This window comes from Triturus cristatus, chromosome 7, assembly GCF_964204655.1.
Source record: "Triturus cristatus chromosome 7, aTriCri1.1, whole genome shotgun sequence".
Lineage (NCBI taxonomy): Eukaryota > Metazoa > Chordata > Amphibia > Caudata > Salamandridae > Triturus > Triturus cristatus.
In genome coordinates, this window is record NC_140590.1 from 1,823,655,429 (window position 1) to 1,823,679,964 (window position 24,536).

Genomic DNA, 24,536 nt, shown 5'->3' on the forward strand with positions numbered 1-24,536 from the left:
AATCAGATGGATTTTTAGGCTATGTCATCAGTACAAATGCAATCTGAATGAATGATAACAAGGTGAAAGCGATAGTACAATGACCTTCACAAATTAGCAAAGGGTTTGCAAAGCATTTTAGTATTCACAAACTTTTCATTAGAGACTTTGGGCCCAATTTATAATTTTGGGACAGATTAATATCCGCTGGTCTGGCAGAGGATTTAACATCCACCAGACGAAGACTACTTTGCCCGCCGAATTTAGCAATGACCGCCAAGTAATTTCTAATGCATTGGCAGGAATCTTTCAATGCTTTTTAAAGTTTGGAGCATGGCTCCTTAAAATTGACAGAGCCATCCATCAAACTGTTTTCTTTGTTATTTTCGAAAAGAAAATGCTGAAGCAGGATTTTTTTTAAACTATAACAGAGAATGCTCCTATCACACTATGAATTATCTCACATGGTAGGGGGAGCATTTAGAAGCTTTCTGTGCCTATTTCCACCAGAATATTCCTGGTGGTGACAGGCAGTGAAAACTAACCTCTGATGCGGCCATCTAAATTAGGTGGGAGGAGTTAAAGGTCTGCCTACGATGAGCCTTTCTCCATAGGGCTGTTGAAGGTTTTAATCACAGCGGAGAAAAATTAGTTTCCACCGGGATTAAAAGAAATGTCCACCCATATATAACTATGGCCGGAGGAGCACAGTCCTAGAAGTATGGATAATACATCTCCATTGCGATGGAATATCCATGCCAACAACATCTAAATCAGGTCCTTTTCCTCCACAGTATATCCCATGACCCATCTGCTGTGTAAATCATGTCTTTTAAGTGGACCTCAGACAATAAAGCAGCTCTCACTCAACTGCATGCATGATTTGTGTAAGCCCCTGTTCTGCGTCACCCTGTTGCAAAACTACCCTCTGTTTAGGAACCTACCTATTTACATCATGCAGTGGGATAGGTACTATCCTTGTCTTCTGAACTCTCCCAGCTCAGGAATGTTCTGAACTTGTCATCTGAACTTTCTCAACTCAGGAAAGATTATAACTCCCTCTCCTCTGAAATCCGCCAAAATCACGTGAAGTCTCCAAGTCTTGACTCACCAAACCCCTCCAAACTCCAACATTGGAGAACTGTCCCCTGCTGCAACTGTTCCCATAGGCCCCCCGTGCCACGTACCACTTCTCCCCCTCTGACCTCCCCGACCCCTGTAACTCTTACCTCCCTAACTATCCAATCGACCCCCCTCTCTACCATTCCTGTGATCCTGGGGATGAGCAGAATCCCTTCCTCCCCCACCTACCCTAGACCCCCATCACAACTTACTGCTATCCAACCATGCCCTCCCCACTCCACCATCCCTGTGATCCTGGGGACGAGCAGAATCCCTTCCTCCCCCATCTCCCGCAGACCCCCACCACAACTCTCTGCCATCCAACCCTTCCCTCCCCTCCCCCAGAAACCCTTTGCATGCATGCTAGTTAACTGCCGCTCAGCTGTCCGACACGTGACAGAAATAGCTGAATCCATCCTCAGTGATGATATTGGCAACGCCTTCCTTACAGAAATTGAGCTTAACGACCACTCTACATCCATCCTTGACCTACTCTTCCCCCCCCCCCTGGTTACTCCATACTCAGAAAAGATAGACTAGATAGAATTGGAGGAGGTCTAGCTATCATCTTTAAAAACCAACTTCAACTTTCGCTTGTTAAGAACACCGACCCAATCACCTTTGAGTACCTCGGTGCAGAACTTATAATGCAGGGCGCCCCTTCTATTCGCCTACATAATAACTACCAACCTCCTGGCGAATTCCTTCCTTTCGCAGAGGAATTTTCCAACTTCCTCACCCAATCCTCACTTTCCAACTCTAAAAATCTCTTCCTTGGAGACTTCAACCACCACTGGAATTACATCAAAGACCCTGCAACCAATCTCCTCTTGAATCTTCTGAAGATCAGTGACCTTAAACAAATATGACACTCTCCAACTCACTCCAAAGTGGCCACTCTTGATGCCATCATCACTAATCATGATTTGGCCTCCCTTTCCAGCATCATCCCCATCGACTGGTCTGACCATCATCTCATCCTCTACAAGATCAATACTACTGCCCCCCAACCCCATCCACGCCAAAAGCATCAAACACAAGAAACTGACCAGAAACCTTCATCTTATCCCACCCGGTGAACTTGAAAAGAAAATCAAAACCCAACTCCTGCTAGCTCCCCTCTCCCAAAATGCCAACACCCTCACCGAACACTATAATAAATCAGTTAACAAGGTCCTAGACCAAGTGGCCCCCTCCAAACTTAAAACCCAAAGAAACATACCTTCCAAATACTGGTTCAACCCTGATCTCAACAACGAAAGACGCTCCCTTAGACATTCTGAAAGAACTTGGAGGCAACACCCATTCCCTCCCATCTAGCCCTCCTCCAATCTGCTAGGTCCAACTACAAAAAACACATCCTCAATGAAAAGTCCACCTTCTTCCGCACTCAGCTTGATAGGGCCAAAAATAGACCTAGAGAACTTTTCAACATCGTCAAAAATCAAACATCATCTGCCCCCCAAAAGTTGACGACCTCTATTGAGAAATGCAAAGAAATTGCAAAGTTATTCTCTGTTAAGATCACCAAAATAGACCAATCCTTCATCTTAAATCCGCTTTCTCCTAACACACTACTTTGGTATTACATTTCTCCCGAATCTCCTTCCCCTTCAAATCCTCCACCTGTCCCTGCGCATCTCTCGTCCGGTTCCCTCCCTCCTAAACCCAACTCTTCTCTCCCTCAGCAACTAAAAAAATACCTCCTGGCATAATTTTCACCCTGTCACCGAACATGAAGTCTACAACATCATCGCTAAGCTAAAACCATCCTCCCACACCAAAGACCTTCTGCCCCCGAACCTTGTCCAAGACCTAAAACATATCATTGCCCCTTTCTGGACCACCATTATTAACTCCTCCCTGGCCACAGGGTGAGTTCCTGCCTCCCTCCAACTTGGTAAAATCACACCCATTCCCAAAAATCGTAACGCAGATGCCAATGACCCAAATAACCTCCGACCCATCTCTAACCTCCCTCTTCTCTCCAAAGTCCTTGAAAAATGTGCCCTGCTCCAACTTGATAATCACATCACTACTTTTGACCTCTTTGACTCACTCCAATCTGGCTTTAGAAAAGGTTGCAGCACAGAATCTGCCATACTCAATATAGTGGACGACATTCATCATTCACATTCACTCGACAAAGGTGAATCATGCCTTCTCATTCTCCTCGACCTATCTGCTGCCTTTGATATGGTTAACCACTCTGCCTTACTAAACACTCTCAAAGTCCGCTTTGACCTTAATGGCCTTGTCCTCAACTGGTTCACCTCCTTTCTCCAACACAGAACCCAACAAATCAAAATTGAGAACTGCCTCTCCAACCCCACTCCAATCTCTCTCGGTGTCCCCCAGGGATCCATTCTCTCTTCTGCTCTCTTCAACCTCTTCATGGAACCACTCACCCTCATTCTGAAACAAGCAGGAATCAATTACCACCTTTATGCCGACGACACACAACTTTACTATAAGATTAAATCCCACTCCGATATCCTTCACCTAAATGACACCCAGACCAAGATCCAATTATGGTTCAACCATAATCATCTCAAACTCAACCCTAAAAAAACTGAAATCCTTCTCTTCGCACCTAAAAACAACCCACTTCCCATACAAGAATGGATCTCTGATCTTAATGCGCTCAACTGCTCTCTCACCACTTCTAATTCAGTTAAGTCTCTAGGCATCACCATTGACAATACCCTTACCCTCACCCCCCACATAAAAACCGCAGCCAAAGGAACACTCTTCACTCTCCGTCATCTCAAGAAAATTAAGACCTTCATCCCGGCTGATGACTTTAAAACTGTAGTCCAATCGCTGGTCCTGTCGAGTATCGACTATGGCAACGCTATCCTCGCTGGAACACCTAAAGTCCACCTCGCTCCACTCAAATCTGTACTCAACCTAGCAGCTAGACTTATCTCTGACTACAAACGTTTCGATCACATCTCCCCCGCCCTGAAAACCCTCAAATGGTTACCAATCAAAGGCAGATCCACCTATAAGATCGCATGTATCACGCACAAAGCCCTTCACCATAAAACCCCAAGTTACCTCTCAGGTACATTCCACAAAGCAGGCTGCGCACGACTGACGAGGAACATGAACGCTCTCACTCTTATCACCCCCTGTTTAAGAAGAAAAGCACTCAAGTCCGCTCCTTCACCGGTAACGCTTCCTCCATCTGGAACTCCCTGCCTAAAGACCTACGTTGTAACCCCTCCTACTTCAACTTCAAAAAATAACTTAAATTGTTCCTCCTCAACTAATACTGGGGTCCTTAATTCCTACCTCTGACACTGATCTCAGGCGCTGCGACCACGTCATGTCCCCTTTACTATCCTCCAATTCTTTCCCCTCCACCTTCTCCTACTAATCCCCCCTCCCTTACGCTACTCTTCCCCCTACCCTCCCCTCCTGCTCTCTTTATCTATTTATGACTCCTAGCCCTACGTATGACATCCCACTGATTTACTACTCCTGCTACTCCCCTAACTCCTACTCACGTCTTCCCCTCCTTTCTCTCTTCTCTCTCAGCCCCCACCCACCCACCCTCCCTAACCTAAGTTCTCACTGCCCACGTTAGCTTAATATAGTGTTCTGTGACCAACCTTCGTATTTTATCAGCTTTCTTTGTTATATTGGCTCATGTTTTGCTCAAATGTTTTTTGATACTGTACCTCCTCACATTCCTGTAAAGCGCTCTGATACCCCTGGGTCTAGCCAGCGCTATAGAAAACCTTCAAATAAATAAATAAATATCCCGCAGTCATCTAAAGACAAGTCAAGTACACCCTGTGGACTTCTACTCTCATGCATTTAGACCTTTTGAACTGAATTATAATATTTCAGACAAGGAACTCCTAGCCAAGCTATTAAAAGAGCCTTAGACGAATGGTGCCATCATTTGATAGTGGCCAGACAAACCATTGAAATTTGTTCAGACCACAGGAATTTGAAATTCCATACATCTGCACAAGCCTTAACAACTCAACAGTTACGATAGTCCTTATTTTTCTCTGACTGCAATATCTCAATAACACATTGCCCTGAGACTCAAAACGATACGTCAGATGCCTTAGCAAGAGATTATTACCCATAAGAATAGATTACTGAGTCAGAACCACCTCTGATTCGACAATTGAAGCCTAAACAGTCTGAAGAACTGGCTATAATCACTAACTCCATGGAATTGTTCAATATCTTACGAATACAAATAAACTAATTGAAGGTGCAAGAATGGTTGCAATAAAAGATCCAACAGGACATGAGAAGGGAGGTTTGCTTTAGCAATGTACTGACATATACATGCCCTGACCTTCAAGAACACACAATTCAATAGTCACACAATTGAGATTTTGCTGCTCATTTGAGGGTACAGAAGACCACGTTGCTTATTCTATGGAATTTCTGGTAGCCAACTGTGAGAGCCGATGAAGAAAGGAATATAGACACTTTTTAAATCTGTGCTCAAGTCAAATCTGGCCACCAGAGACCGGCCTGCCTTCTGCAAACTATTTCCATACCACCAACACCATGGTATGCCATCTCAATAGACTTTGTGGTAAAATATCTTCCAAGCAAAGGCTATCCCGTGATCCTGGTGGTCATTCACAATCTAACTAAAATGGGGCAACTCACACCCTCGCCAAACTCCTGACTGCGCCTGAGTTGGCACAAAATGCTTCCCAACATTTCATCCCAGGGTGATCATTTCTGACTTTGGAACGCAGTTTACTTCCTATTTCTAGCAGCATCTTTGCAAAAATCTTAAGATCGATGCTTATCTACAAGCTATCACCCAGAAACAGACTAAATGACCAAACGTTTAAGTCAAACATTGGGGCAATATTTCTGTAGTTTAGCTCTGCAGCAAGAAGAAGATTGGTCAGGAAACATGTGGATGGCAGATTTTGTGCACAACAATACAGAATACTCAACCCTGGATTGTTCCACCTTCTAGTGTATAAACTGATTTTATCGTACAGCACTTCCCTTTTAATTGCCCGAACATCACCTTTACCTTCAGAAGACCTTAAGTAAAACACTGCAAATAACTTGAGAAATTTGGAAAAAGCTCAGGAAGCAACTAAAGAAATATCATGATAGAAAGCACTGTAAGGAACACAGTATATAACAGAAGACCTAGCTTGGCTGGCAACCAAACATTTAACCTTGCATGGAAATCGTAAGATAAAGCCCACTTTCAGGGCCTTTCACTATGTGCGACATAATCAATCCAGTCGCAATGAAATTACAACTCTTTTCTAGTCTTTGTGTTGATCCAGTGTTCTATGTATCTATGCTCAATGTCTGCAATCCAGAGACCCAATTGATTACACTAACCGACCCAACAGACATTGAATGAAAACAGGAATACAAAGTCAACCAGATGTTAGGCTCCAAACAACAGCCAGGCCAAGTATTTTACTTAGTGGATTGGGTACGGTTCAAAGAGAGGTCACAGAACCAGTGGAAAACCTTCCCCATGCCCCTCAAATTCTCAAATTTCACAGGTTACACCCAAACAAACACAAACCGCTGCCAAGCTGGCAGATATTATTGGGGCGTACTGTTACAGCCTCCAATAAAGTCCTGATAGCAGCTAGAAAGTTACCCAAACATAGATTCTCATCCGTGTCCATAGGTACAGTCTGGACTCCCAAGTTCTTGGCATGGAGAAGGTGACAGAGTAATGACAGGATGTCAGCAACATCAGGATCTGAGCTGTTGGCTTTAAGGAATATGCTACTTACCAGTATGCATCTGTTCTTGGCACGTAGAGCTGCAGATCTACACACTGTGCATATATCGCCATCTGGTGTTGGACCCGGATGTTGCAGTTGTTTTTCTCTTGGAAAGTCTTAGGAAGTCACGAGGTATGTGACTCCTCCTTTGGATAGTATTGCGCATGGGCTTCGGCTCCATCCTCAGATTGTTTTTCCCCAGCAGGGAAATGATGGAGCTTTGTAAGAAACAGGAAAGATGCTCATGTGTTCTGTATCTAAATAAGATAAAACTGGAACAGATAAAGGTAGCCGGGGAGGCGGGTGGGCGTGTGTAGATCCGCAGCTCTACATGCCAAGAACAGATGCATACTGGTAAGTAGCATATTCCGTTCGAGGCATATGAGCTGCAGATTACACACTGTGCATAGATTGTGTAGCAGTACCCCCTCATAGCGGCGACCACCAGTATCTGTTGCAGTTGTTTGAAACAGTGGTTTAAGGACAGCCTGGCCCACACTAGCTTGTTGCTTAGTTTGCACATCTACACAATAGTGTTTAGTGAAAGTGTGCGGTGTAGACCATGTAGCTGCTTAGCAGATATCATCTAATGGGATGTTCCCTAAAAATGCCATGGAAGCCCCTATCTTACGTGTAAGTGGGCTTTAGGGTGAACAGATAGCGTTTGTTTTGCTTTGTAGTAGCAAATCTGTATGCATTTAACAATCCATCTAGCTATCCCAGATTTGTAGATGGGGTTGCCTTTGTGTGGTGGTGAGAAAGACACGAATAATTGCTTGGTCTTGCGAAAAGGTTGTGTTCTCTCGATGTAATAGAGTAAAGCTCTTTTGACGTCTAGGGCGTGCAGAGCTCTTACTGCAATGGTTTGTGGCTGCGAGAAGAATACGGGCAGTTCCACAGAGTGATTGAGGTGAAAGGGAGGAATGGCTTTAGGAAGGAATTTTGGATTAGTGTGGAGAACAACCTTATTATGATGCATTTGCAGAAAAGGTTCTTGAATGGTGAGTGCTTGTATTTCACTGACCTTTCTGAGGGAAGTAATGGCTACAAGGAAAGCTGTTTTCCATGTTAAAAATTGAAGCTCGCATTTATGTAGAGGTTCGAATGGAGGCCTCATTAGTCTTGTGAGAATGATGTTTAGGTTCCACACTGGTGAGGGTGGCATTCTAGGGGGAATTATTCGTTTGAGGCCTTCCATGGAGGCTTTTATGGCAGGTACTCTAAAGAGGGATAGATGCTGTCTATTTTGTAGATACACTGCTATGGCAGCAAGGTGTAGTCTAATAGACGTGTAGGCTAGGTTGCATCTTTGTAGGTGTAGTAAGTAGCCTATGATGTTTTGGACAGACACATCAAAGGGGTTGATATTATTGCTGTGACAATAAATCACGAATCGTTTCCACTTGGCTGCGTAGCAAGCTCTAGTGGTAGGACGTCTAGCTTCTTTAATGACGTTCATACAGTCAGGGGGAAGATATAGGTAGCCACATTCTAGGATTTCAGGAGCCAGATCGCAAGGTTGAGCTGAGCTGGGTCCGGGTGTCTGATCTCTCCATGGTTCTGGGTTAAGAGATGTGGAGAGAGGTGTAATTTTTGGTGCGGAACTACGGAGAGTTCCAGCAATGTGGTGTACCACGGTTGTCTGGCCCAAGTTGGAGCAACTAAGATGAGAGTTAGGGAGTGTTGCTGTAGTGTGCGCACCACTAATGGAATGAGTGGGAGAGACGGAAAAGCGTACGCAAATTTGCCTGACCAGTTCATCCATATCGCATTGCCTTTGGACAATGGGTGTGGATATCTGGCGGCGAAGCTTGGGCATTTGGCATTTTCGTGGGTGGCGAAGAGGTCTATTTGTGGTTGCCCCCATGTTTGAAAGCATGGTTGAACTTGTGGATGAATTTCCTACTCGTGGATTTGTTGAGTTTGACGGCTCAACAGATCTGCAATGGTGTTTTGGACTCCTGGGACACGTTGTGCTAGGGGAAAAATGGTTTGAGGTATGGCCCACCTCCATATGGTCTTTGCTAGCTGAGAGAGCTGCAGAGAGTGTGTGCCGCCTTGTTTTTGGATGTAGTACATTGCTGTGATGTTGTCTGTGCGGACTAAGACAGCCTTGCCTGAGACATGTGTTTGAAAGGCTTTCAGGGCTAGAAATATGGCCAGTAACCCAAGATGGTTGATGTGGAGTAACTTTTGTTGAGGTGTCCACCTGCCCTGCATGGTGTGATGTAGTAGATGCGCTCCCCAGCCGGAGACCGATGCGTCCGCTGTTAGAACTATTTGAGGAACCGGCTCTAGGAACGGTCGCCCTTTGGAAAGGTTTTTGGTGGTCCACCACTGCAGAGAGTGATGGGCACAACCGTCTACCAACACCAGATCTGTTAGCTGACCTTGAGCCTGGTTCCATTGGCGTGCTAGGCACTCTTGGAGAGGACGCATCTGGAGTCTTGCATGAATACGCAAGAGGCCATCATCCCTATAAGTTGCATTAACACTCGGGCTGGAAGTTAGTGTTGAGGTTGAAATTTGGTGCGAAGAGCTTGTATACTTGCTATCCAGGCAGGGCTGGGGTAGGCTAGCGCCTTTGAGGTGTCTATGGTGGCACCGAGGTATTGTTGTATGTGGGAGGGATGCAGATGGGATTTGGTGTAGTTTACTGTGAAGCTCAGGTCGTGAAGTAGTTGGATCGTGGCGTTAGTGTGTTGTACACACTGGTTGTATGAGCTGGCCTTTATAAGCCAGTCGTCTAGATATGGGAAGACGTGGATGTGTTGTCTTCTCAGGTGTGCTGCCACTACTGCTAGGCACTTGGTAAACACTCTTGGGGCTGTGGTGACTCCGAAGGGGAGTACTTTGAATTGGTAGTGGTGACCGTCCACTACGAATCTGAGAAACTTCCTGTGAGCGGTGTGAACGGAAATGTTTAAATAGGCGTCCTTGAGGTCTATGGTGTTCAGGAAGTCATTTTGGGAGAGCAGAGGAAGCACCTGCTGGAGTGTATCCATGTGAAAATGGTCTGAGTGTATGTATTGGTTTAGGGGTCTGAGGTCCAGAATGGGCCTGAGAGAGCCGTCCGTTTTTGGTATGAGAAAATATAGGGAGTAAACTCCCTTGTTTTGTTGGTGGGCAGGAACTAGTTCTATTGCATCTTTTTGTAAGAGGGAGATTACATCCTGCTTTAGAAGTGACAAATGTTCCTGTGACATTAGGCGTGTTTGGGTGGAATGGTGGGGGGGGGGTAGATGTTAGCTCTAGACAGTAGCCTGATTCGATTATTTGTTGTACCCACCTGTCTGAGGGGATGGTAGCCCAGACAGGAAGGAAATTGTGAAGTCTGCCCCCGACTGGAGTGGAATAGTCTGGGGGAAGTGGAGGGAAGTCACTGGGTGGGGGTAGAAGCAGAGCGGGAGGTGTTAGTTTTGCCTCTGACTTTGTTATTGTTACCTCTGTAACTGCCTCTTTGATAACCCCTAGTGAAGGTGGATTGGGTAGGGGTTTTGTATGAAGTGGAGGCGCTGTCGGAGGAGTAGCCTCTGGTGTTGCTTCTAAAGGGGGAACGGCGAATGGAGTGCCTGGGAGCTTGCGACTGCAAGGCTCTCATAGATTTTGACGTGTCTGTGTCCTTCTTCATTTTTTTGAGGCCTATATCGAATTAGGACCAAACAGATGTTTCTCATCAAAGGGGTGGTTGAGGATGGAACTTTGAACCTCAGGTTTGAAACCCGAGATGCGTAGCCAAGCATGCCTACGCAGAAAGGTCCTGGTATTAATTGCCCTGGAGGCGGTGTCAGCTGCATCGAGGGCACAACAAATGGAAGTGTTTGTAATGTTTTTGCCCTCTTGAATCAATTCGTTGGCCTTATGTTTATATTTATCAGGGAGGTATTGCATGATTGTCTCCAGCTCATCATAATGTGCCCTGTCATATCTGGCTAGGAGCACTTGGGTGTTAGCGATACGCCAGATGTTGGCCGCCTGGGACGCTGTCCGTTTACCAGAGGCGTCTAGGAGTTTAGACTCCTTATCTGGCGGTGGTGCCTCACCTGATGCCTGGGAATTGGCTCGTTTCCTCGCATTTGAGACTACCAGGGAGTCTAGTGGTGCGGGGCCTTTAATATAGGGTGGGTCTGTTGGGGCGGCTTTATATTTTTTCTCAATACGTGGGTTAATGACCCTGACCCTAACTGGGTCTTTAAAAACCTCTGGTGCGTGCTTAATAACTCCCTTAAGCATTGGCAGGATTGAGGTAGACCTGTGTGCAGTGTCGAATGTATTTAAGAGGAAGTCCTCCTCTACGGGGTCTGTGTGGAGATCAACCCCGTGGTAGCGGGCAGCCCTATGGAGTAGTTGGTTAAAACCCATGGTGTCCTCTGGGGGGGAGGGTCTAGAAGGGTAAAGCTCGTCCTGCGGGACGTTAGGGATGTCTGAGATGTTATAGTCGTCCCATGGGTCTGGGGAGCCTGTAGGATTAGGGTCTCCTGTTGGTTGGTTGTCCGCCCCATCTCCTGTGTCGTAGATGTCATCATCATCATCCTCATCTGGAGATGGTGTAGGAGAATGATGAGGTGGGGGAGGAGAAGCAGGAGGAGGAGGAGGAGGTGAAGGAGGAGGTGAAGTAATCCTCAAAGGGGAGGTGGCAAAGTCTCTCCTTTTTGGTGGTGGAGCTGGTGCAGGCTTGTCCATTGGTCTTTTTCTGGTGCTAAGTGACAAATGACCAGTCTTTGGATCTTTTACAAGGGTTTTTTGGTAAGGATCGGGTCAAAACAGTTCGTCTGTAAGGGGCAGATCCTTCCGTGCCGATGGTGTCGGAGCCGTGGGTTTTTTCGGCGTCGATTCGGCACTGGTTCTTGGTTTTGAACCGTGGGATTTAACAGTGTCTTTTGACTTCCTCGGTTCCGAGGTGGCTTTCGGCTTCGAGGTTTGGGAGTCGAGGCTTTTTGGCTTGTTGCTCGGCTCTGAGGGTGGTATAGGTGCCGAGGAGCCGGTGCCAGTCTTCGGCGCCGAGAGCTTCGGTGTCAAGCTCGCCGCGGACGAGGAAAGAGGCGTTTTCATTTTCAGTGTCGGTGCCGATGAGGTTTTTTTCGGCACCGAGGGTAGGCTGGCTCGTGCCTGAAGGCTTGATGGGCTTCTTAACCGGGCTCGAAAGTGAGGTATGGGAAGCAGTCTTTTGGTGCATACCTAGGCCCGAAGGCGAGGTGTGACCGAAGCCTTTTTCAATGGGGTGGAGGGGGGTTTTGGGCCGGGGTTGACGGTTGTACTCACGCCCCTCTGTGCCGGAGTAATGTCCTCGACGTCGGAGTTGTCAGCTTCGGAGGTGCTGACAAGGCCCTCTTCGGTGTGCTGTTGTTCCGGGACATCAATGCCTTCTTCGAAGATGTCGTCGGGGATAGAAGTCGACGAGTGTGCCATTGTTCTCCTTGCTCGTCGGTCCCGGATCGTCTTCTTCGATCGCAAGGAGGCGCAAACTGGACAGTCCCTTTCCTCGTGTTCTGGGGAGAGGCAGAGGTTGCACACCTCATGGAGATGGGTGTGGGGAAACTTCGACCCACATCGAGGACACTTCTCAAATGGAGTCCTTTCCATCAGCCAGGACCGGAGCTCAGGTAGGCCCGAAGGCCTTCGTCGACAACCGGAATCGAAGACTTAGATTATTGAGAGTCGCGTTGAGTGTTGGAGAACGCGATGGAGACAATACCGTCGAAGGGGGGAGGATTGCGCGCCGAACAGGAAATCTGGAACGGTTCCGAACTGGAGCGCGAAGAACACATCCGAGCCCGAAGGTGGAAAAAAACAATCTGAAGATGGAGCAGAAGCCCATGCGCAATACGATCGAAAGGAGGAGTCACATACCTCGTGACTTCCAAAGACTTTCCAAGAGAAAAACAACTGCAACATCCAGGCCCAACACCAGATGGCGATCTATGCACAGTGAGTAATCTGCAGCTCATATGCCTCGAAGAACAAGTTACTTACCTTCGGTAACGATGTATCTGTAAGAAACATTAGTTAGTTAGATTCCTCACCTTAGAATATCCCCAGGCGTCAGACTAGATCCGGAAGATTTTTCGTCAGCAATACCCCTTGCGCATCGCTAGGCGTCGTCTGCGGCTCCGCGTCCGTCGTCGGCGTCGTGCGCCGGAATGACGTCGTCGGAGTACTTAGACGCCGCCCTCGCGCGCTGACGTCAGTTCTTGTACATAGCTTTCCGCGCCAGGAACGCAGAGCCATGCAAAGACCGACACTGGTGCCAAAAATAAAATCTAGGGGCCTGAAAAGGATAACCTTAACCCTAGATGTCAGTTCGCAGAACGGGGAGGATGGGTGGGTCGGTGAGGAATCTAACTAACTAATGTTTCTTACAGATACATCGTTACCGAAGGTAAGTAACTTGTTCATCTGAAAGAAACACGTTAGTTAGATTCCTCACCTTAGAATAGATACCTAAGCAATACCATCCCCGGTGGTGGGTCTGCGAACCAAGATCACACCAGAAAGTCCTGGAGGACAGAACGGCCAAAGAAGCCATCCCTCCGGACTTGGCTGTCAAGGCAATAATGCCTGGCAAACGTGTGTAGCGAAGCCCACGTCGCCGCCTGACAGATGTCCTGCAAAGGGACACCCCGTCCCAAAGAAGTAGTAGCCGCTGTGGCCCGAGTGGAATGGGCGCGCAGCCCAACAGGAGGGTCCTTTTTTGCCAAGGAGTAACAAATTTTGATGCACAAAACGACCCACCGAGAGATGGTCCGTTTGTGCACCGCTTTCCCCTTCTTAGCACCCACGTATCCAACGAAAAGTTGGTCGTCCACCCGGAACTGCTTTGTGCGGTCCAAATAAAAGGAGAGCGCACGTTTTGGGTCCAGACGGTGGAGCCTCTCTTCCTCTTTGGAAGGATGCGGAGGCGGAAAGAAGGTGGGCAAGGTGACAGACTGCCCAAGATGAAATGGAGTCACCACTTTCGGAAGAAAGGAGGGACGAGGCCGAAGGACAACCTTGTCCGGATGAACAGACAGAAAAGGAGGCTTTGAAGATAAAGCCTGGAGCTCACTCACCCGTCTAGCCGAGGTGATGGCTACCAGAAAAGCAGTCTTAAGAGTCAGAAGACGAAGAGGACAATTGTGAAGAGGCTCGAAGGGAGCGCACATCAGGAATGTCAAGACAAGATTCAAGTCCCACTGAGGCATTACAAACGGGACAGGAGGGAACGTGTGAGTAATGCCTTTTAGAAAGCGTGTAACTACAGGGGACCTGAAAAGAGAAGGCTGATCAGGAAGCCGCAAGAAGGCAGAGATGGCAGCAAGATAACCTTTCAGGGTGCCCAGGGCAGAGCCCTGCCGGGCCAAAGAAAGAAGAAACAGTAGAACCTCAGAAAGAGGGGCGGAAAGGGGATCCACAGCCTTTGCTGTGCACCATGCCACAAATTTGTTCCACCGGCAGGCGTATACCGTCTTTGTGGAGGGACGCCTGGCTGCCAGAATGATATCACAGACTTCAGGAGGCAAGTCAAATGGCATCAACTGCCGCCGCTCAATCTCCACGCATGGAGGTGGAGGCTGGACAGGTTCGGGTGGAGGACCGTCCCCTGCTGCTGCGACAGAAGATCCTCCCGAAGGGGCAGACGTATCGGAGGATCGGTCAACATACTGAGTAGCTCGGGATACCAGTACCTTCGTGCTCAATCCGGAGCCACCAAGATGACTTGGGCCCGGTCGTGCCTGATCTTCTTCAGCACTCTGGGCAGAAGTGGTATAGGCGGAAAGGCGTACAACAGACCGCAACTCCACTCGTGACGAAAAGCGTCGCCGAGCGAATGCCGCCTTGGAAATTCCAACGCGCAGAACTGCTGACATTGCACGTTCTCTTCGGTGGCGAATAGATCTAACCAAGGCTCTCCCCACTGCTGAAAGAGACCTTGCGCCACTTCGGAGTTCAGACGCCATTCATGATCCATCATGCACCGGCGGCTGAGTTCGTCTGCTCTGGCATTCAGAGAGCCCGCCAGATGTTGAACCACTAGGGTGACGCCCTGGTGTTCCAGCCACGTCCAGAGGCGCAGAGCCTCCTGACAAAGGGTCCACGACCCCACCCCGCCCTGTTTGTTGCAATACCACATGGCGGTGGTGTTGTCCGTGAACACCTGCACGACACTGCCCCTGACAGAGGGAAGGAAGGCTTTCAGTGCAAGCCGGATCGCTCTCAACTCCAACAGGTTGATGTGGAGACGAGACTCCGCCGGAGACCAGAGGCCTCTGATCTCCGCCTCTCCCATATGGCCACCCCATCCCAGGAGGGACGCATCCGTCACTACGACATGCTCCGGTTGGGGAAGGGAGAGGGTTCTGCCCATGACCCAATCGCGGTCCGTGAGCCACCACTGCAACTGCGGTGCAGTGCCCTCCGAGATCAAGACATGGTCGGACAGGTTGCCGTGATGCTGGGCCCACTGAAACTTCAGGTCCCACTGCAGAGCCCGCATGCGCCGCCTGGCGTGATGCACTAGTAGGATGCAGGAGGCCATCAGCCCCAGAAGCCGCAACACTAGCCTGACCAAAACCCAGGATAGAGGCCGAAAGATGGGAATCAGGGCCTGAATATCCTGGACCCGCTGTTCCGGTGGATAGACCCGGAACTGCGCCGAATCGAGAACTGCTCCGATGAAGAGGAGCGTCTGAGATGGACTCAAGTGTGACTTCGGCACGTTGATGGAAAATCCCAGCAAATGCAGGAGATCCGCCGTAGTCTGGAGGTGGGAGACGACTGTCTGTGGCGAGCCCGCCTTCAACAACCAGTCGTCGAGATAGGGGAAGACTGGAACCCCTGATCTGCGCAGATGAGCTGCGACCAGCGCCATCACTTTCGTGAACACCCGAGGGGCACTGGTGAGGCCGAAGGGGAGCACGGTAAACTGAAAGTGCTCTTGGCCCACCGTGAACCGCAGGTAACGCCGGTGGGCCGGCAGGACGGGGATGTGGAAATATGCGTCCTGCAAGTCCAACGCTACCATCCAGTCTCCAGGGTCTAGGGCAGCTAGAACCTGAGCCAACGTTAACATTTTGAACCTTTCCTTCCGGAGGAAGGCATTGACGTTCCGGAGGTCCAAGATAGGGCGCAGGCCCCCTTTGCCCTTCTTGGGCACCAGAAAGTAGTGGGAATAACAACCACGACCTACTTCTGGGCTCGGAACGCGCTCGACGGCCCCCTTGGCCAAGAGGGCCGAAACGTCCTCGTGGAGAAGATTCAAATGATCCCCCGAGATACGGTGGTGCTGCGGTGGCATGGCTGGAGGGGTCATCTCGAAGGGGAGGGAGTAGCCCCTTCGGACGATTTGCAGCACCCACCTGTCCGATGTGATGGACCGCCAGTGGAGCAGGTGATGGCGAACTCTGCCGCCCACTGGCGTGGAATGGGCCTGAAAGCTCAGACTAGGAAGGCTTTGAGGCGGATGCTGCCGGGGTGGATGTGGGCTGACCGCGTCGTCCTCCAGAACCGCCTCGGCGGAAACCACGTCCGCGACCGCGCGCAGGTTGGTTCTGCGGCTGGTGGCTAGGCGCACGTGAGGAGGCACCCCTTCCTTGGCCACGAAAGGGGCGAAAGGCGGAAGTTTGCGATCGCGGGGCTGAGAGGCCCAAGGACTTGGCCGTAGCCCGGGAGTCCTTAAAGCGATTCAGCGCACTGTCCGCTTTCTCGCCAAAAAGGCGAGTGCCATCAAAGGGCATGTCCATGAGAGTGCTCTGAACATCGCCCGAAAATGACGTGGACCGCAGCCAGGCGTGACGTCTAAGCGCCACTGTGGTAGAAATTGCCCTACCCAGCGAGTCCGTAGTGTCAAGCCCACATCGGATAGCGTGCCGTGCTGCATCCCTCCCATCGGCCAGAGCCTGGGTAAGTCGTGTCTGGACCTCCTCCGGACACAGGGGCAGCACGTCCTCCACCGCATCCCACAGAGAGTGGGAATAACGGTCCAAGAGACAGGCGGTGTTCAAAGACCGCAGGCCCACTCTAAGGGAAGAGAACAGCTTCTTGCCAAACTGTTCCAGTCTCTTGGAATCCCGGTCCGGCGGAGCGGTCGGGAAGGAGGATTGGGAGGTAGAGGCCTGGATAACCAGGCTCTCGGGGGTAGGGTGTTGGGACAGAAAACTGGGGTCGCCCGGAGCAGGGCGGTGGCGCCTGGCGACGTTCCTGTCCACAGGAGGAACTGTGGAGGGCTTGGACCAGGTGCCCTGCAGAACGTCAATGAGGGCCTCATTGAATTGCAGCAGAGGCTCAGTGGAGCTTGCTGCAGACTGAAGCACCTCAGTGAGGACGTTAGTCCTCACAGCCACGGCAGGTAGCTCGAGCCCAAGGGCTGCGGCCGCCTTGCGCAGCACCACAGAGAAAGCAGCACCCTCCTCCGAAGCCACAGTCGGAGGAGAGATGAATCCAGTGTCTGGAGAGGTATCCAGACCACTGGCCTCCCCCAGTTCATCTGCCCAGTCCTGGGACAGCTGAGCCTGAACGGCCATAGGATCCTCGGATCCCTCCCAGTTGTCCCCATCATTCGATTCCTGGTATACAGGAGGAAGGTACGAAGCCGGGCGGTAGACATAAGGTGTCTCTAGCGGCGCCGAACGCGGCGTCCATCGACGCTGTAGCGGCGCCGGGCCCGGAGCGGGACTGAACTGGGGCTCGACGTCGAGCGGAGTCGGCGTCGGCGTCGGGGGTGGTACCGGTGTCGACGCCGGGACTTGCGTGGCGCCTGCGGCTCCGCCGGAGCCGCGGGGGTGGAACCACCCTGACCCTCAGCCGAGTCGCGCGACCGGCGAGGGGAGTCCGAAGAGCGGTGTCGCCTCTTGGACTTCTTGGAATGCTTCGACTTACCCGAAGACTTGGATCCCGACGACCGATGGTGACGTCGGCTGCGGCTCCGCGATCGATCCTTGGACCTCCTCCTGGACCGGGATCGAGAGGCGCGCGGAGCCGAGTGGCGAATCTCGAGAAGCTTACGGGACCGCTCCCGTCAGGCCTTCGAGGTCAGGGCCTTGCAGTCCGTACACCACTCCGCGTCGTGGTCGAGGCCCAAGCAGTAAAGGCACCGGCGGTGATGGTCCGTAACCGACATCAGGCGGTTACAGCCAGCACAGGCTTTAAAACCAGGCATCCTACTGGCACCGGGGTCGAACAATGATCAAAAAGGATCGAAAAAGTTAGTCAAAAAGTGACTAAAGGGGTAGCTCTCCCGGATCTGCGCTTACTGGCGCGGAAAAAAGAAGAACTAACGTCAGCGCGCGAGGGCGGCGTCTAAGTACTCCGACTACGTCATTCCGGCGCACGACGCCGACGACGGACGCGGAGCCGCAGACGACGCCTAGCGACGCGCAAGGGGTATTGCTGACGAAAAATCTTCCGGATCCAGTCTGACGCCTGGGGATATTCTAAGGTGAGGAATCTAACTAACGTGTTTCTTTCAGATCACTATGTTTATGATATGATCAATATGAGAACGTTGACTTGTTACAAACTGTGCTACTTGAGCCACATTTGACTCCATGATGCATGCTGGAAGGAATGTGGAAAAAGCTGCACACTCCAGGTGACCTGAAACAGTCTGAAACATTCCAGAACATTCTAGATCATCCAGGAAATCTTGGCACCCATCTTGAGGACAAGATGTTAATTCGAACACGGTTGTTTGGCAATCAGTGTTTGTGAAGAAAAGTGTTGCCTGCCCAACGTCGATATGCACCTACCTGATTCTAATTCTGTCTGCTTCTGTTGGAAGCTTCCTGATCGATTCCTGCTTCCCTCATCAACGTCTCTGGATTGGCTGCAATCTGAAATATAATTTTTTTAAAACATGTAAGGATTCTTATTTTAAGGCATGCACGAGAAATAGCCCAAGACTAAAACAAGCAAGCATTTGCCAACTACATTGTAGAAATTGAGAACTTAATGCTCAGTTTGGTAGAAGGATCCAAGACATTCAGTTGTGACTTCGGCCCTAGAGCTGCTCTGTTTTTAAGATAAAGACAGTGTGAGAGAAAGCCGGAGTATAGAGCAGCGAACTTGTGTGGAAAAAGGTTCGAAAATCTTAATAATTCACAAACTCAGAACCCTCAATTCAAAGGGACATTGAGGTATCCTTGAATCAATGAGAAAACTATTTAAAAGGTGAGCTCAATGAGAATATTGAAGTAGTCCTATTAGATTTGAACAGCTGTTGCATTTTAGAGTCTGTGGGGCTGTTCTGGCAATGCCACTTTTTGTTGCAGACAACTGAGAAAGATCAAACTGGAAGAGAGGGCTCTTCCGATGGTTACCTGGCATAGAGCCAGAGGCCCACCAAAGATGGACAGAGTTGAGACAGTGCTCTATTGCACAAGTCACACACGGCCCCATTTCTTCCCCCAAACCCTCTGTGTTCTTTTGGGATATAGAGTCCACGAGCATCCATCCTAGATAAAGCAGCTGGGCAGAGGTGACAATATTTTTGTTCATTGCTCCTACTGGGTCAGTGGACGACAGGTTAGTGCATCCATTACCTCTAATAGTTGAAACCTGTCTTAATAGGAACCTGACAGATAGCCAAAACCTAGTTACGACTAACCTGAGTAATGAACACCAACAGGGTTTTAACCACTATTTTAGAAACAACTACAGCCTTGCAATAAGAGGACCAAGCCTCCAGACAGGAGAGCCAAGAATTGAGAAAATGTGTGGGTACTGTGCATACAGAAGTAGCAGGGTTGTCACAAAAGGGAAAGGCAAAATCTGGTGGAGGAGTTACCCTAAAACCCTGGAACCAACCTCCTCTGCTTCCTGGGGCAGGGAACTAAACTCCCCCTTCACCAAATTCAGGACACTCTTCTACCCTACTTGGGGGGCAGCTGCCTAATTCTAATCTGCACACTCTCTTGTGTAACTCTTATTTCCGATTCACGTGGTTCAGCCACCACAAATAAATGTAGCTGCCCACAAGGAATTCACAATCTTTATCAACCAAAGAAAATTAGATTTCCAATGCAAAAGAGCCACGTTTCCCAACAAGCAAACCAAGACAAGCTTTCTTTTCTCTCCTTTGGGAAGGAACCATGCAGTCAGCAGACACAGCAGACATCTAGGTGAGGGCCCCCTAAATCCCTTAATGCACTACAATAGGAACTTGTAGCCACTTGCAGAATGTACGGCGCAGACGCCTATTTGCATGCTCATTTGATGATTTTAATTTACTGTCAAATTGCTCCAAAGGGATCAGAGAATCCTGGAGCCCTGTAGAACGAAAAGACATGGATAAGGATTAAAAGTCAAGTGAGCCATAGAGGAAACTAGCAAACTACAGAACAGTTGTAGAACACAAGTATTCCACTGCAAGCAGGGTCACAGTACCGTGTGATGTTATAGTTCAGTGTGCAAGCTGTCCAGGAACTGCCTGAAACTTAAAATGTGACATAACACTAAGGATTGTAGTTAAAAAACCCTCAAAGAGAGAACGAGTGTCTGGGATCGCAGTGTGAGGAAAAGGGGAACATCTAATTTGGCTTTTAAGGGAGAGTAGTGCAAGTTCTTAATTGTTTTGTGATCTCTTTCAGAACAAACTGAGTACCTGATCCAACATCGACACAGAAATTAATGCAGTAAAGGGGGGGATTGGAAGTTAGGTCAACAAATAGGAATAGTTGGTCAAGAATAGGTGGCTGTGGGACTCACTCCACAGGTGCTCAGGTGTTAACGTATTTTTATAAATTGCAGTGACAACAAGCACTCGCAAGTCCCAAAGGAGACAATACCTCATTCTCCACTTAGGAATAGCAGGACTTAGCACTCTTCGCTCTTCTTTCTTCTCCTTGTTTTCTTACCCACTTTTCCCTACATTCCTTGTAACGGCTAATGTGTAGTTATGCTAGGCTGGTCCAGGGAGGTCGTGAAGACAGATAAATCTCTTGGCATGTGTGCGTCGCTCCTCCCAGATAAAGATCACAGATTAGTGCCAGAGTCTTAACAGATGGTAGCTGGTCAATACCCTTCATCGAAAAGAATGATCTAATCTTGTACATATTCAAGAATTTTTTGATGTGAAATGTAAAGGTTATTTGATAGGAAAACTCATTCCTTGTCTCTGAATAAAGAGTTACTGACTCTGAGAAAAGGATCTCAAGACCTACTAACGCACGTACCCAACTTCAGCAGACATATTGTGGCCAGTTGAAAAGCGAGCATCCTTCTTTTATCAAGGTCTCAGAGGAGAAAAAAACATGCTGTGGCTCAGGTAGAAACCTTTATGATGTTTTTGAGAAGAATTGATAGAACTGACTGCAGAACCAGATCATTGATTCTAAGAGAAGAAACTGTAAGTGTAATATTATTGTTTGACCTAGCAAACATCTAACTGATGATGCAAATAAATCAAACGTAGTAGGATCTATGCAAATGAACAGTATGAGAGGACCTCTGTCACTTGAAAAGAGGGAAAAGAGAAGGAAGCTTAAGCTCTGCATGTATTGTAGTCATTGCAGTCACTTTATTAGGGATTGTAGCGCAAGAGGTAAGGGAGCAGAAATTAAACCAACAATGAAGAATCAGGCTATAGTGATAACGAGCAGGCCCAATGATGGACCAGAGTCAGAAAACAACTTCTCTCAGACTCATCATAAGTCCCCTGTCCAAGATTATTGCTTTCTGCATCTTCAGCCTATTTGGCAAATACCCTCCAGAGCTCTGTGGCACGTTTGACTATTATAGCTGTCTATATTTTAACTACTGTCAGACAAGTGAAGGTTCCTGCCTTATTGGATTCTGGAGTCACAGGACACTTTATAGATGAAGAATAGGCCTGAAAACCATAAATTCTCTGTATTAAGAAAGATATTCCTGAGCCTGTTAAGGCAGTGATGGCTTTGCCCTAATGTCAAGATCTCTGCACTACCATACTGAAAACATGCTTATAAAAGTAGGTATGAAATTTCTCAAACACATCTGATTTGACCTTATTGATGCACCACAATTCAAACTCAGCTGAGGGACACCATTATTAACAATCCATAAAATGTTGCTATATTGGGCCATATGCTCATAGGTCGTTACAAACAAACGTCTGTAACAAAAATTGCTTCCCTGATATTGCTTTGTCTAATGAAACTGAAGGTCCACCAAAATGACTCACGTAAGTGAACATACTCAGGTGTGTTGTGTTGTAACCCTACCAGAATGTTATCCAGATTATCAGGGTGTTTATGTTAAGTGAAAGATCAGTGAACTTCTCCAACAACGCAATTACGACTGCAACATAGATTTATTACCAGGGCACGATACCCTAAAGTCGGATATACCCTGGTGAGCCAACCTAAAACCCACATCTAAAGACCTATCTTAAGCAGAACGTAGCCACTGGCTACATCTGGCCCTCTCAGTCATCCTTTTACTATCCTCTTTTCTTTGTACCCAAGAATAGAGAAGAACTGCAAGTTTGTATTGATTACAGAGCAATAAACAGAGTAACAGTCAAAAATCGTTACTCATTGCTTTTGATACCAGTACTTCTGGATCAAATTAAGAGAACATTCATATTCAAGAAATTGGATCTCTAAGAGGCTATTTAGACGTCTTCTGTATCATCTTTATAAACGATATCCTTATTTATTCCAAGTCCATGCAGGAACGCGTGGATCATGTGGAAGTGCTAGTTGAGATATTAGAAATAAATTGTTTCTTTGCAAAATTAGAAATATTACACATTCATGTAATTCAGATGGATTTTTAGGCTAAGTCATCAGTACAAATGCAATCAGATTGAATGATAACAAGGTAAAATCGATAGTACAATGACCTTCACAAATTAGCAAAGGGTTTGCAAACCATTTTAGTATTCACAAACTTTTCATTAGAGACTTTGGGCCCAATTTATAATTTTGGGATAGATTAATGGCCGCTGGTCTAGCAGAGGATTTAACATCCACCAGACGAAGACTACTTTGCCCGCCAAATTTAGCAATGACCGCCAAGTAATTTCTAATGCATTGGCAGGAATCTTTCAATGCTTTTTCAAGTTTGGAGCATGGCTCCGTAAAATTGACAGAGCAATCCATCAAACTGTTTTCTTTGTTATTTTCAAAAAGAAAATGCTGAAGCAGGATTGTTTTTAAAACTACAACAGGAAATGCTCCTATCACACTGTGAATTATCTCACATGGTAGAATGAATGGTGGCCGCCATCATTGGGGACCTGTCCAACCCCCTCACAGTCGGCAAAGAATCTGGGGGTCATCTTTGACACAGAGTTGGCCATGAACCTCCAGATAAATAGAACTGTAGCTACCTGTTGGGGAGTTCTAAAAATCCTCCGTAGAATAGTTCACTACCTATCCCCACAAGCAAGAAAACAAACAGTTGTAGCATTGATTGGGTCTCGTTTAGATTATTGTAACGCACTATACACTCAGATCAACAAGGGATTGCTGCTGCGTCTACAAGTAACTCAGAATGCAGCAGCAAGATTTGTTCTGGACCTTCCAAGTTCAGCCTCCGCCACTCTGGCTAGGAAGAATCTTCACTGGTTGCCCATTGAACATCGCATTTCTTTTAAAATTGTTTGTCTAGTCCACAAGGCACTCATGGCCGGATCGACGGATGGATTAGGATCTTTGCTGTTCCGCTATGTGCCTGGCAGATGTCTCAGATCTGCACAACAGAATCTTCTTGTTATTCCCCCCACCAAGAAGACAAGATGGGGAGCGAGAGCCTTTGCATCGGCTGCTCCGCGTCTGTGGAACGCACTTCCCCTTGAGCTTAAGGCCATCTCATCCTTACCCCTCTTTAAGGGAGCCCTTAAGACCTGGCTCTTTAGGAAAGCATATCACTAACATTGCAGCACTATTCTAGTTATTATGTTAGGCGCCTTGATGCCCTTTGGGCTGAGTCTAGCGCGTTATAAATTTAATTTCATTCATTCATTCATTCGTAGGGGGAGCATTTAGCAGCTTTCTGTGCCTATTTCCACCAGAATTTTCCTGGGGGTGACAGGCAGTGAAAACTAACCTCTGATGCGGCCCATTAAATTTGGTGGGTGGAGTTAAAGGTCTGCCTCCGATGAGCCTTACTCCATAGGGCTGTTGAAGGGGTTTAATCACAGCGGAGACAAATTAGTTTCCTCCGGGATGAAAACAGATGACCACCCACATATAGCTATGGCCGGAGGAGCACAGTCCTAGAAGTATGGATAATCCATCTTCATTGCGATGGAATATCCATACCACCAACATCTAAATCAGGTCCTTTTCCTCCATAGTATATCCCATGACCCATCTGCTGTGTAAAGGCATGTCCTTTAAGTGGACCTCAGAAGATAAAGCAGCTCTCACTCAATTGCATGCATGATTTGTGTAAGCCCCTGTTGTGCGTCTCCCTGTTGCAAAACTACCCTCTGTTTTGGAACCTACCTATTCACATCATGAAGTGGGATAGGTCCTATCCCACAGGCATCTAAAGACAAGTCAAGTACACCCTGTGGCCTTCTACTCTCATGCGTTTAGACCTTTTGAACTGAATTATAATATTTCAGACAAGGAACTCTTAGCCATTAAAAGAGCCTTAGACGAATGGTGCCATTATTTGATAGGGCCAGACAAACCATTGAAATTTGTTCAGACTACAGGAATTTGAAATTCCATACATCTGCACAAGCCTTAACAACTCAACAGGTACGATAGTCCTTAT

The 24,536-nt window shown here is 48.0% G+C and overlaps 1 protein-coding gene across 27 annotated transcripts in view; it reads right to left on the bottom strand.

The window, feature by feature from the left end:
• Positions 1–24,536, bottom strand: part of LOC146813293 (uncharacterized) — a 455,769-nt gene that overhangs the window by 210,389 nt on the left and 220,844 nt on the right. For 22 of the 27 annotated variants that reach the window (XM_085620134.1, XM_085620133.1, XM_085620117.1 and 19 more), the window contains one exon: positions 18,578–18,661. The exons of the other annotated variants lie outside the window; for them this stretch is intronic. In XM_085620134.1, coding sequence (XP_085476260.1) covers positions 18,578–18,661 — 84 coding nt within the window. The remainder of the gene's footprint in view (positions 1–18,577; positions 18,662–24,536) is intronic. 27 annotated transcript variants of the gene reach the window in all.